This window comes from Chaetodon trifascialis, chromosome 23 (genome assembly GCF_039877785.1).
Source record: "Chaetodon trifascialis isolate fChaTrf1 chromosome 23, fChaTrf1.hap1, whole genome shotgun sequence".
Taxonomy (NCBI): Eukaryota; Metazoa; Chordata; class Actinopteri; order Chaetodontiformes; family Chaetodontidae; genus Chaetodon; species Chaetodon trifascialis.
In genome coordinates this window covers 2,557,477-2,571,730 of record NC_092078.1, presented here as the reverse complement: position 1 = coordinate 2,571,730, position 14,254 = coordinate 2,557,477, and the positions used below count along the sequence as shown (strand labels likewise).

Genomic DNA, 14,254 nt, shown 5'->3' with positions numbered 1-14,254 from the left:
GCTTAGCCTTCCTCTTCTTCTTCACCTCCATCCTTACGCTCCCTCGTTTTCACTCCACCTTTTCTTGTTGACATCCGTCTCTCTCCTCTAACGTAACCTTTACTACCTCCACCACTGTCTCTCCTCTCCCTCCACCTCTCTGAGTCTCTCTCTTTGACAGACACTTCAGAATATGGCTGATTCTCTCTCTCCTTCTTCCTCTTCATTTTCTGTCCTCCTCCGTCTTCTGTTCGTCTTTCGGTTTTCCTCTCGGCGTCTGTGACTTTTATTGGCGCGACAGCTGATGAGACGCTTCTGCCAAACAGGATCTGCGTTTGTCTGCGGACTTTCAGGCTGGACAGAGTTTTTAATGCGGCGGATCTGAACGACGGCAGAGTTGCTCATTCAAGTACTTCACTGAGTACATTCACTCCAGTCACTCTCGAGTACTTGTACACTGCTCGAGTATTTCACCTTAGAATAGATTAATAGAAGAATTACTGCTCTAAAATGGCCCATTCTGCAGGATGAGTACTTTTACTTTTGGTACGTTAACGAAAGTTTGATGCTAATACTTCAGTAAAATGTTGAACGCGGGGCTTTTGCTTGTAAGTATGTGAGCGTTTTTACATTGTGGTATTAGTACTTTTAATCAAGCAAAGATATGCATGAAAACTGCATAAATTGGAGAAAAAAAACACGAAACACTGCGTGCGCTTCATGTGAAAGACTGAAAATTTAGCTTTTAGATTTTAACAGTACGACAAACACTGGCTGCCCAGTTAAGGAAAATATCTGCTTTGAGTATAACTTTGAATACATATTATACTGCAATACAAGTACTGAAAGCTGACGGGTTTGAAAAGATGGCGATAATTTGTGGTCTTCTTCACGTCTTTGACCAGATTATTCAAACCGTGATGAGTGAGAGAGGTTTGCTTTATTTTGGAAAATGTACTAGTAGTTGGAAACGATGGTAGTACTGTAGAAGTAAGTACTGCCAAAGGTTGGTAGTAATACTGCACCGCGCTGGCGGCAGCAGCAGAACATTCAGAGAACAGTCAGTCTGGATTATCCAGTGACGACGCTGCAGTAATACTTCCAGCATGAAGTACATGTAGTATCTCAGCCCCCACTGTCTGTTTCTCCCACACATGCTCTGTCTGCCTCAGAGGAAGACGGTCTCTGTAACAGCCCTCTTCCTCTTCATCACTTCATCCTTTTCTCTCCAGCGAACCCTCCATCTCCTCTCGCTTCTCAACAGTGTCTTATTAAGCGCCGACAGCTCTCTCGTCCTCTCTGCCTCCTTACATCTTTTCATGGCGCTCCTTATTTCCTCCTCCTCTCCCCTCGGTCGAAATTTGAGAGTATGTCTTATTTTAGGACTGAGAGTCACTCCAGCGGCCTCCAGAACGCCACTGGATGTTTTGGAAAACCTGATTTTCTACCTTCTGTATGACTCTTGCTCAAAGTGCTGCTCCGCCAGAGCTGCAGCCAATTATAGCTCCCAGCGAGGCGTCGCTGATGGCGGCCCACCGCCGCCGAGTTCCTCTCAGTGTCTCTGGGTCACATTACAAGAAAGCATGACGGTTATTTAATTAGTCTGCTAGCGTCTTAGCTGCTAAACAGCAAAGGAAAAATGAACTCCAGGCTGATTGTTGGGGTATAATAACATCAGAGGATCATCAGGGGTCATGCAGTAAAATTCAAGCACTTTCAAGGTATCTAAACCAAAACTTTCCAGACTCTTGAAGCGTTTCTCATCATATCTTAATTGTTACCACAAATTACAGAATTCCTTCACACCCACAGCAGTCAATGTACATTTCTCCTTTTAATTATTTGATGATGTGGACAGCAGGAGGCAACGAACATGACGACGGGATTGGTTCCTTTCAAATATTAAAGTATTACTGCTTTACATGCATGATTTGCAGATGAAACACCTGATTAGGTTGAAAATCACACATTTTTTCTAGGAGTATGTTCAAATTTAAAGACGCTGAAAATTTAACTTTCAAGACCTCTACAAATGAAATTTCCGCACGTACTCTATGCTTGTTTTGCCAGTTATATTGTGAAGGAAACAACCGCTCACAGGCAACACTTTCCAGTAGAAAGAGCTGTTCTTGTACCACATGCAGTGTGCAGAGAGGTGGTCGGGTTGATGGTGGGCGTAAAAACTCGAGACTCTGACACCAGAGATCAGGAGTTCTGCATACGCTCAGGAGCTTCGTTAAGCTAAAGGAAAAAGTAGTGGTTTTAGTTAAGTCAGTACATAATCGACCATGTGCGGCTGCTCTGAGTGTCGTTAAATAACTCTTTAGTAGCTACGAATTAGCAATTAAAATTAGTTAAAAGCAAAATGATCTACTTACTGTCATCAATGGATTAATCAACTCATCGTTTCAGCTGTATGTGTACATTTTTGTACTCAAAAATCTTAATTGAAAAATATAATTTGTAAAATAATTGAGCTGTCCAATAACTGTGGTGGAGTAAAAAGTGGAAGTATAAAGTAAAGTAAACTTGTACTTAACAGTATTACAATGTACCGTGTAGATGTACGTAAAACGCATACAGTAATAAATAAAGCGTACGTAAGCCATTGGGGGCAGTCGTTTCCGCGCTGTTCACCAGCTGTGAGCAGTAATAGAAAATGTTCTGGTCAATGAGGAGTTGATGTTTAAGCTGCACACTGAATTATCTATAAAAACCTTCTTTTTTAACTTCTCAATTTATATGCTAATTTCTTCAGTCATTGCCCCCTCTGCCTCTTCACTGAGCCCGCGTTATGTATTAAATCATCACCTCGGCCTCTACGACACAAGGGCAAGTAAGCAGTTTTTGTCTTTCTCTTCATCTCTTTAACTCATCCTGTTCACTTCAATGCTTTCACTACAGCCATTCAGTACAATCGGCCTTCGCTGCTCCATCATTCTTTCACTTTCCCTGCTGCCGTCACCCTCCGCCAGACCAGGGACGTAAACGTCCTCCTAAATCTTCACCCATGTCACCGCTCAAAAAAGCACTTCACCTTTCTGTCCATCCATCTCTACATCCTCCTAAATCCTGCAGCCTGGAAAAGCACTTCACTTCCACTCATGCTGTCCTTTATCCATCCCTCCATCACCTTTAACTTTTGCTGCATCATCAGACCTTCAAAGGTAAAATGGCATTAATTCCTTCTGGATAATAACAACTAGCATGCTAACCTGTCAACACGTACACAATTAGCACGTTAACATGATCACTGCTAGCATGCGACAGAAAATGTGTGATTCAGCATGTTAGCATGTGAACACATACACAGCTAACATCAAAATTAGGATGTTGAATGTGGAAATATTAAGTACGTTGGCTTATTAGCATGTAACGTGAAACATATTAACCTATGTTAAAATGCTAACAGTACGATAACATGCTAAACATTTGCATGCTATGTAATGCTTAGAATGTTAACTTGTTAGCACGTAAGAATAGTAATGCTATCATTAACACAAACGCAGTTAACATTCTACCTCAACATTAGCATGTTAATATGCCATTAATAAGTATGTTGGCCTATTAGCATGTAATGCTATACTTATTAATCAATGTTAAAATGCTAACAGTTAGCATCTTAATGTGCCAATGTAGGCTATGTGATGCTTAGGATGCTAGCTTATTAGCGTGAAACATTCAGAATGTTTGCGCAAGCTATGGCTGCTTTTGTTTGAAAATTAACATCTGAGAGGTTGATTGGGTGATAATTTAACCGATTTCCACCAGCGGACACTCGTCAGAGCTGAACTCTGTATATGAACTGCACCTGTGAGGCTTTTTTAAAATTATTTTGCTCCAAGTGTAGCCTTGGGTGTATTTTATTTTGCAGTTTTTGCTTGCACTTCAGAAAAAAGTGTCTAAAAAAAAGTTTCTGCGTGTGGTGAAAACAAAAATTCTGCCTTGGTGCAAACTCCTTAAATCTTTATTTGGATCTTCGCCGCCCGGGGCAGAGAAACAACATGTCATCAGTCATTGTAGCACTCCTTCAACTTACCTCCCCCCGTCAGATCTTTACCTGCATCACCTCTCCCCCCTTTGAGAGAGAGAGAAAGCACTCCACTTCCTGCTCTTATCCCCCTGCCTCCCTCAATCCATCTACGTATCATCCCGTGGCTGCTGCCGTCCCTCGCCTCCTCCCATCGCCCTGTCCTTTCACATCCGTCTGGCAGCATCCCTCCTTCGCAGAGAGCTGGAAACAGCAGGGAACAGACAGCGGGGCGGACGGAGAGAGACGGAGGTGGCCTTGGGGCTTTCTAACTCTGTTTCTTCCTCTACCTCCATCCCATCAACTCTCCATCTCCGTGCTTGCCTGATCCCTCCAGCTCTCTATTCTTCTTTCTGTCCCATTAAATCTCTCTTTCATGTTTGCTCGCTTTGCTCACGGCTCGTTATCTCACCCAGTCCGATGCTTTCCCTCCTCGTCCCGTTCATCCTCCCTCTCCTTTGCCCACGAACTCACCTGCACACCTGCCCTGTTTCTACCGTCTGCAGCCTCTTGTATTCTCGCTCGGCTCTGACAAGTCCCATGAGGAGGCCGACAAAGCTCCTGAATTCCTCAAAGGCAAAGACGTGTATGGCAGGATTGTGTTTGACTGTATGCTTTAATAGATGTAAGTAGGGCAGAAGGTTCTAGTCCTTTACTGTCAAATGGCCCCATATGGACACATAATATAGAAGCATAGCTGTCCTTTTACCACGAGACTGTCCCATATGTTAATATGCTGTGAACACATCTAAATACTTCTAAATATAGGATGACACACACATTATGTTGCCCATTTAGCAACTACTGCATGTGCATTTAGCATGTTAGCAACATAAGTATGGTATATAATGTAGGCATATTGGTATGAACACAGTTGATGCACCTCATTGCAAACTTGTAGCATGATGTTTAGCATGTTAGCCATTTAGCATGTCCAACATATTACGTGAACATGACATCCAAAAATTTGTATGTAATGCTAACATGTAATATTCTGCGTATTCAAAATTGGACTCCTCTCTGGAGAAAGGGGTCACCGTCCAGGTCGAGTCCCTACCTCTTTTTGGTGGTACTTGATGGCCAGTTTGAGCTTGGCCAGGTCGTGGCACTGTTTGGGGTCCAGTTCCTCGCTCTGGTCGTTGTCTCTGTGGTTCAGGATGGTTTCCAGCTCTCTGGAGCTCCTGGCCTGGTCCAGAAGGTCTTTGGCGAACCGTTTGCATTGCTGTGACAGCTCCTCGTACTCCTGGCGGAACTCGTTCTCCACCTGAGGGGATGAGAGTGTGAGGAAACCTGATTCATGGTGGGTTTTTTCTCTTTCTATAACTGGTTTAATACTCTCTGAAAGTGTTGCTCTGCTGCAACAGCTTCTTGTGCTACCTCTGAAACTCAAAAATAAAGATATTTCAGCGTATCAAAGCCACAGAAATGCTTTTGAAGCCTTTACCGTGCATCGGAGGAGGAGAATTTCTGCTCTTGTTACCCAAAATAAAACCTGAAGGAATTTCTACAGACGTTATGATAAGGTATGAAGCTTTCTGTGATTACAGCTGCAGAACATGTAGCTGAGATGTAAAAGCAACACTTTCAATAGGACGAGTGAAGGACACACTTGAGACAAATGAGTAACAGGAATAAAAGTGGATGCTGCAGAGGCTTTAACAGCTCATCAAGTTCAGGATGTGGCATCCCTCCAGTAAAGTTCACTGGGGTGTTTAGAGAGCCGATGCCAAGGTGGAGCTCTGGTGGACCAGCTTTTTATAGTGACACTTTGAGTTGGCCTCTCGTTTAATTTGACAGTAAGTAGCATCACGTGGAAATAAAAACTGTGAGGAACCTGCCAATTTCTACATGCATGTACCACTCAAACACTTCAACACATACACAGTCAGCATGTTAACATGATCACTGCTAGCATACGACTGATTCAGCATGTTAGCATGTGAACACATCAAAATTAGGATGTTGAATGTGCCAATATTAAATATGTTGACGTATTAGCATGTCGTGTTATCCACAATAACCTCTGTTAACATGCTAACGTATAGTATGTGAAAGTCACGAGGCCAATCCTGCGATGCCAGACTTGCCAAACAGCAAGAGGAACCCGGAGCTTTTCCGGTAAACACACCATCAAAAGGCATGGACAGCCATACCTTGCTGAGCTCTTTGAGTTCCCAGCCCAGCCTGAAGGCAGTGAGGATGGGGTCTTCACTGGACAGAGCGATGAGGGATGGCGAGGCCAGAGCCTTGTAGATGTTGAGTCGAGACCGTGAATGCCGAAGGCTGTCAACCTGCAGAAGAGGAGGTCGATCGGTTTGTCAGTTTTAAAGGTGAAACCATTCAAACTTGCAGACCAAACCATACGTGAGCAGAGAAACGATGACTTACCTCTGAACTGGAGACGCACTCAACACAGTCGCATCGTATCTGGTGTGGTCTGGGAATGGTGACCTACGCAGAACAAGAACAAAACAGCTGACTCAGTATTTACGGACTCAAACGTATTTCTGTCGAACTTTCGACTTGCGTAACGATCACCTTCCGCTGGACGAGGAGCTTGATGATCTCGTAGTTGTTGGTGTGAGCAGCGAGCATGATGGGAGTTATGTCTGGGGTGAACTCTGAAAACTGACTGTCCATCATCAGAGAGGGAACCTGGAGAGGAACAAGGAACAAAAACTCCTCAATAAAACCCTTCAGGGACCTCCATCAGTGACTGATATCTAATATTAGATAACCCAACGTCGGTTTGATATTTTGGTTGAAGTCTTCTGGTTTAACTGGCAGCTAAACACAGAAAAAACAAAAAAAGTCTAATGAGCTTTTATTATGCAATTAAAAAGCCATGAGTCAGCACTGTTACATAAGAGGAACAACTCGGAGCATTAGACAAATTAGCCAAATGAGGAATCAAATTAGACTCACTTGAATCAGATTAAAACAAATTGAGTTTGTGTAATGCATTCGACAGAAGAAGTTTCCTGCTCGTCAACGCAGCACAGGGACATTTATTTAAAGTCACATCCTCTCCAAAACTCATTACAGGCCTCACTGAGGCGACTGCGAACAGCCGCTGAGGTAACAAAAGACTGAAGGAGCGTTTCATTACCAGGTGAGGACCAGGTGGTCTACAGGACAGGTAGACTGGAGAGTCCGAAGGTCCAAAACAGAAGAGCTGCTGTGTTTTAGATTTCCATTTCCTCCCTTTCCAAGCGGCCAGCACCTCCCATTAACTTCCACACAATATACACTATCTTATATCCCCCAAAATTAAAAAAAATACAGAAAATGTATGAAAAAACATGTTATTTAACGTAATAAAATGTGTTTTTTTCTTGTTGCTTCCACTTATGGGAGTTATAGCTGATGGCAAACACATTAAGGAGCATTTATATCTGCACACAACTACAAAACAGGACTTGAAGTGAAGATACAGGCGTGCGCGCACACACACACACACACACACACACACACACACACACACACACACGCAGACATCAGAAGAAGGAGTGCGAGGAGCAGACGTGGGGAGGAGGAGGAGGAGGAGGAGGAGGAGGAAGAGAGCAGCCTGTGGACTCTTTCATCTCTCAGAGGGAGAACCAAGCAGAGTGCTGCTCTTCATCTTATCTTCCCTCCGTCTCTCGCTCCTCTCACCTCCTTCTCCCCGTCTCCCACATTCTTCCATTCCCCCTCCGCTCCACCCACCTCCTCGCCTCCTTCCTCTCCACCCCCCTCTGCTCTTTTCCGTCTTTCTCCTCGTCCGACCTCCTGCTATCTTTGTTTTTCTAGCTGCTTCACCTCCTCGTATCTCTCCTCTTTTCCTCTCATCCTCTCTGCTGCCTGAACCTCTTTCTTCCTCATCTGATCTCCCTCCTCCTCCTGTTTCTTTCCTCCTGGTGTGATAAGGAGTGTGAGAACAGCTGCCACGGGCTGGACATCACACACCGATTAAAGAGACGGGGAGAGAACACACACTCGGGTAAATATGAACAAACTGACGGTCAAACACGACAAAATCAGCTCCGTGCTCTGCTTCCATTGATTTTTCATGCATTAAATGTTGCTTGAATTTGTAGATATTAAGCAAACAACATACAATGTGCTGGCAAGTGGATTTTGTTCACTTTGGGCAGAGCCCAAGCTAAGCTAAGCTAACTGCTTTCACTTTTGTAGATGTTTCAGCTCATAGAACTGCTTTGTATCCTGTTGGCTGCTTTAAACGACAGCAGTGCATCATTTTCTATAAGATCATCACATGTTTGCAGTGCGGCCGTCCTGTGAGAACCACGTATCTCCAAAAACAGGCTGTTTTCAGCTTTGTGACGACGCATTTTCAACACTTCATCCTTCAGTTTAGCAGAAACATCTGGAGATACGAGGTTTTCACTGGACAGGAAGGGGATGAAAAACTGTAATCGGAAAAGTAACTAAAGCTGTCAGATGAATGTATGACTGCATGAAATGGAAATACTCAAGTTAATATTGCACTTAATTACAGTATTTACTTTTTTGGCAAAGGAACGTCAGTTTTTTGAGTTTTACTGACTTTGATTTTTACTGTTTTAGAGGAAATTAATACAGAAAAAAAAACAAGCCTGGCTGCTAACGTTTGTGTCTTCACCATCAAAACAACCCAAAAGTGATGCTCGTCTGCGGCGACACACACACACACACACACACACACACACACACACTTAATCTTTTCCTCACACACTTCACACATCAAAGGAAAGTGTGAAAAACGTCGCCTCATCTGCATACCTCTCTATCTCTCTCTCTTCCCTCCATCAGTCCTCATGTCCCTCATTTCTTATTCCTTCCCTTTCTCTCTGTCGGGATTTCCTCCACCCAACTCCTCTCTCTCTCTCTCCCTCCCTCATCCCTCATCCCTCCTTCCTCGTTTCCCCCTTGCACACTCAGGGCATGAAAAACCTTCAGATTTCACTCTGCTCTCCATGTTTCATCCCCCTTTCTTTCCCTCCTGACACTCTTTCCCTCCATTTCTGGAGAGCTGGTGATGGAGAAAGCAGCGTTTGGTCGTAGCTAAACAGGGGGAGGAGAGGGAGGGGGAGAGATGAAAAGGGGGAGTGAGGGGGGAGGATGGAGAGAGGGTGAGGTAATAAAAGAGAGTCAGACGGAGAGGGACGACAGAAAGGTCAGCGCTTTCCTCGTCAAGAGAGGATAAAAGGCGTCGAAAGAGCGGCTTGGAGAACACACACATTAACTTCATTGACGCGAACACACACATTAACTTTAACCTCATCGATGCAAACGCACGTGTTACCTTCAGGAGTACATTTTTTAGTTGCTGATTTTGTTGAGATGCTCAGATTTTGCAGATTTTTCCTCGATATTTGTGTTTCTATCATGTACTCGTAGCTTTGTGGTTGGATGGCTTTCTGTTGGCCTGTTTTTATTGCGTTTATTGTTGATGTACGATCAGGAGTCTGAACAGATCGTTTTACTTTGATCCGCTCTGTGCAGATTGACGTGTCATCTGAAAATAGACAATAGCACATTCTGTCTACAATGGCAGCGATTGTCTGAAGCGTTGCGGCTTGAACTCGCGTCTCGGTGGAATTTAAGGGTTACCGTCACCAAACCTTGTCACGCTTTCCATTCTCACGCCATAACAAATGCAGTTTAGAGTCATAATGGAGGCAGATTTAACACTGACAGCTCTTTGTGATTTTTAAAGGCTTCAGGTAGAGACAAGAGCTGCGGCTCGCTAGCTAAATAAGCTAACGTTAGCACCACGAGTTTGTTAGAAAGTCTCCTGATGACTTTTTAATGTTCTCAGCTGATTCGCTAACAGCTACAAACAGCTGAGGGTTTATATTTAAATACATCTCCAATTTTCACATATTTCATGCTAACATATTTTTGCGTGGCAAGTCAATACGGTGTCTAATTCATTTCAAAATAAAAGCCAAGAGAGACATTTATTTCAGCTTTTATTTACTGGAGCAGAACTTAAACACTGTCTGTATTTGGTGACTTTTCATTTCACTTCGCAAAGTCTCAGCTGGGTTCAGGCCCCAGAGGGTCCGGGTAGGCTTCAGTTACCGCCCCGCCTTATATATCTGACAGACGACGGCTCTCTGGTTCGTCAGTAACATGTTTTTTAGCGTGTTCTGCTGCTCGTCTTCATCACAGAGTCCAGAGCTGAGCTGATAACCTGCAGCGCAGAACAAACAGGAGGAAGTGCACGAGAGAGAGACAGAGAAGAAAGAGTAACGCAGATTTGTTCCCGTCCTCGTCCAACTGAGAGGCGACCAAAACCTTCCCACAATCCTCTGCTTCGGCCAAGGGTTGGTTGCCATGGTGACGTGGAACCTCACAGCCTCCTGCGGTCCAGGAATGAATGTAGAAGACGTCGTCTCCGTTTCTGCTCCTGTCTTTATCTGAAGACATCTCCTTGTTTCCTGCTCTCCCCCTCTCTCTCTCCTCTTTTCTAATGTCTCTCGCTCACTCTTCATCCCTCCTCCTCCTCCTCTTCATCTGTACTCCCTCCCTTTAAAGTCTCCGTCTCTTCGAATCTCTCCTCCTCGATCCCCCTTAACACCTACATCTTAACTGAACTGTGCAACATGTTCCTTTTCTCACACACACACACACACACACACACACACACACACACACACACACACACACACACACACGCACACACACACACACACACACACACATGCACACACACACAGAAATGCGGCAGGCAGACAAATATACTGTCTGTCTCTAAATCCTATTTCACAGTGAGTCTATAAAACGAGCTGTTTAATTTTCCTCCTCTCAGCAGAATGTGGCACGGAGCATTACAATGAATGGATGTACTGCTCATTATCACACACACACACACACACACACACACACACACACACACACACACACACACACACACACACACACACACACAAACAAATGGAAAAACACACACGCTTTAACGGATGACTAAATGCAAACATGTGCGTGCTCGAATCCGCCTGGATTCAACAGATTAGCGTCCATGGAGGGAACGTTCTGTCTTTTGTTTGAACACACACCCGCACACACGCAGACGTCCACACACACACACACCTGCTTCTCGCCGCTGGGCCTCCGGTGTGACAGCAGCAGCTCCACGGCGCCCACCACCTCCTTCCTGATGGCGTAGAGCAGCGCGTCGCCCGTGTGGATGCCGTGGTCGAGCAGGAGCTCCATGATCTCCAGGTTCTCGTTCTCGATGGCGATGAGGAGCGCGCTGCGGCCCAGCGGGTCCAGGCAGTTCACATCCATGTTGTAGTAGACCTCCGCCTCGCGAAGGGCATGTTTGACACCCGCGTAGTCCCCTGCACAGGTGGAGGGAAGGTGGATGGATTGATGGAGCAGACGGGTGCAAACCAACAACACAATGCAAAAGATCCTTCACAGAAACTTTCTCCTAATGACTGAGCAACACTTTAGCTTTATGTTCAAATGTTCACGTCAAACTGCTGAATGTGTTACTGATAAGAGAGAAGAAACGCACCTTTCTCCACAGCGGTGAGGTACGCCCTCTCCTCAGCAGACAGCTCCACCTCGGCCCGGACGATCTGCAGCGGGATGCGATCGCGGTACGGCGAGTAGGTCGCCTGAAACACGAACGAGGGCGGCACAAAAAAACCTCAGTCTGCAAAATGTTTTATCAGTTTAATCAACAGGAACGAGACAATAAACACCAGGAACATGTTTTAATAACAGATGTTCTGCAGATAAAACTTCTGCTATTAAAAGGTCAAAACATGCCATTATGAGCAATAATGTAATAATATAGTGGTTAATTAAACGTGCAGACAGATAAACATGCAGGCGGCCGGCGGCTCGTGGACTGTGCTCTTGCAAAGTGAGGCCAACGTCATGTCAGAAGTTATTATCACACTTTTATTATATGAAGGAAAATGAGCCGACGTGCTTCATCACACGCAGCATGCACACGTTTAATGAGTGAGTTTTAAACTGTCATCGAGACCAAGACGAGGGGCGTCAGGACGAGTGAGCGTCCATCAGATTTACATCTGCTTCGTGTGATACATCACAGCAGAGGAAAAGTTGTTGAAAGACACTGGCGTCCCCTGAGCCACGTGGCTAAAACCGCAAATATTTGATTCCCGCTATTTGGTTTAAACAGGCTCATGAGTCAAATAAATCAGCCGTTTGTTTATTTGCTAAATGAAATCCTCTGTTGTATTTCCAATCCCTCGTAAGCTCCTCGTGCAGCAGTGGATATTTTCTTTTCCAGGCAAAGCCTTCAAAACAGACTGAGCGTCGTTCATGGTCACATCGGAGACACTTAAGAAACACAGTTAGGGGAATGTCGTACAATCACGTGAGTTAGCGCTGTGGAACCAGGACGCTGGGATGCTTTGGACAAACCTGCAGGAGCTCCTGAGAAGTCAGTGTTTGACTCACCTTCTTGTAGTACAGCTGTGTCATGGGATTCATCTGGTCGGTCTGGAAGAAAGACAGAAGTGAGAGTTAATACAGAAGCTCGACAAAAAAAGCTTAATAACTCAGAACTTGATTGAGAATCATCACGTTTTTACGTTTTCTTCAGTACCAAAGTACTGCAGTGGTAGTACTCTGTACATGCATGCACACACTCTCAACATGACCTGCAAATGCTAATTCAACACACTTTTATACTGCCTATTTTTGCAGTTGCAGCCCACAGTTAAACAAACTGCAGCAGGTAGAAATCCCAGCAGCACAGATCAGAATCAGAGCAAATCAACCCTGAACGGTCTGCAGGGCTCGATGCTGGGGGGTGAGCTGGAAACCTTTTCCACATCTGAGCCAAGCGTCCCTTTAAGAGTTTCAACTTTCCACCGTTTATTTAGAAAAGTGAAGCGTCTTATCTTTACACAGAAGGATGATGGACGACGTGACAACATGGGGAGCTCGAATCAAGCAGCGTGATTGGTGGTTAGCTGCAATATAATACAGCAAACAGCTAATTCCTTCAAGCAGAAAAGTTAGCTAAGCAGCTAATGAGCTAACAAGCAAGGATTTACCCTCTGAAGTGGTCAAACATGGAAAAGTTGGATTATCTGGGGTAAAATTCAGCTGATGAACCTAAAAGATGACATGCAGAGGTATGTGGAAGGACGCTGACAGACTGGAAAAAACCAAATGAACACTGTTTGATGCTGAGCTACACTTCAGGCGCAGGGGAAACGGTGACGATCAGCACTTCATTCACCATGGAAAGAGATGAAAAACAGGCTTACTGGCCTTCAACGAGCACTCAGATAATCACCCTGACCCACAGGAGAAGAATAAATTCCTGTATGAGTCTCAAATCACTTTCACCCAGTGTGGGCAGATTGAAATCTTAACACCTACAATTGCACATTTTACTCAACTAAAGAGCTTTAAACCCCCCAAACTTCATGTGAAGAGTTGTGGAGAAGCAGCAGGAGCGCAGCAGGTTTATTTTTACCACAGATAAAAGCGCCTGAAAGCGAGCTGATGCAGCGAGCGACGGTGACGGGCCGACAGTCGAGGCGGTGCAGATTAACGACTCGACGTACACGCAGAACAATAAACAGCATACAGACCGCAGATAAGCCTCATCCCACAGTATTAGCAGCTCTAGTCTCGTTAATGCATGTAATCCCCGTGAACCGCTGCCTCCTGCAGAAGGTTCAGAGGCTCTGCTCACTTTTCTATTTCTATTTATTCCTGTAGGTTTTATCACGTTGACTTATTGAGCCATAATTGGCCCACATTTGTTTGTGTTGGGAGCGCAGACAGATGCCGCATTTTGATTTGTTTTACAGTTTCCTACGCAGCTAATGTTCCAGCAGCAGGGAGCCGTCGAAAAGATCCAGAGGAAGAAAAATACTGATAACCATTTGCATGAGTCTGTCAGGAAGAAGGAGCTAATTAGTGGAGCTGCTGGGCTGAATACAGGAGGAGGTAAACAGTTAATAACACTTGTCTTCCTCCCTAAATCCTGCCGCGGTGCCACTGAGCAACAGACAAGACTCAACAACAACGAGAAGATGAAGATGCTTTAAAAGTTCTGGTCCAGGAAAAGACCAGCGAGATGATCCACGAGTGAAAATGTGGTTAAAAAAACTGCAGAAATCAACGTCCACACCTGAGTCACACCTGCTCGGGGAGTAAAACTGAGAAGCGCAGGCGGCAGAGTTCAGCATATTTACAGCAGTTTGGTTCTTAAATCACTAGCATGAGGACTTGAGGTTTGACTTGGACCTGAAAAAA

General features: G+C 44.8%; 1 protein-coding gene across 1 annotated transcript in view; it reads right to left on the bottom strand.

Annotated features, from left to right (window-relative positions):
* The window catches only part of trpc5a (transient receptor potential cation channel, subfamily C, member 5a), a 100,655-nt gene that overhangs the window by 50,864 nt on the left and 35,537 nt on the right, over window positions 1–14,254 (bottom strand). Inside the window, exons 2-8 of the mRNA XM_070993409.1 lie at window positions 12,437–12,478; window positions 11,517–11,619; window positions 11,087–11,337; window positions 6,548–6,664; window positions 6,398–6,460; window positions 6,163–6,300; window positions 5,067–5,273 (exon numbers count right to left, since the gene is read on the bottom strand). Coding sequence (XP_070849510.1) covers window positions 5,067–5,273; window positions 6,163–6,300; window positions 6,398–6,460; window positions 6,548–6,664; window positions 11,087–11,337; window positions 11,517–11,619; window positions 12,437–12,469 — 912 coding nt within the window. The 5' untranslated portion in view covers window positions 12,470–12,478. The remainder of the gene's footprint in view (window positions 1–5,066; window positions 5,274–6,162; window positions 6,301–6,397; window positions 6,461–6,547; window positions 6,665–11,086; window positions 11,338–11,516; window positions 11,620–12,436; window positions 12,479–14,254) is intronic.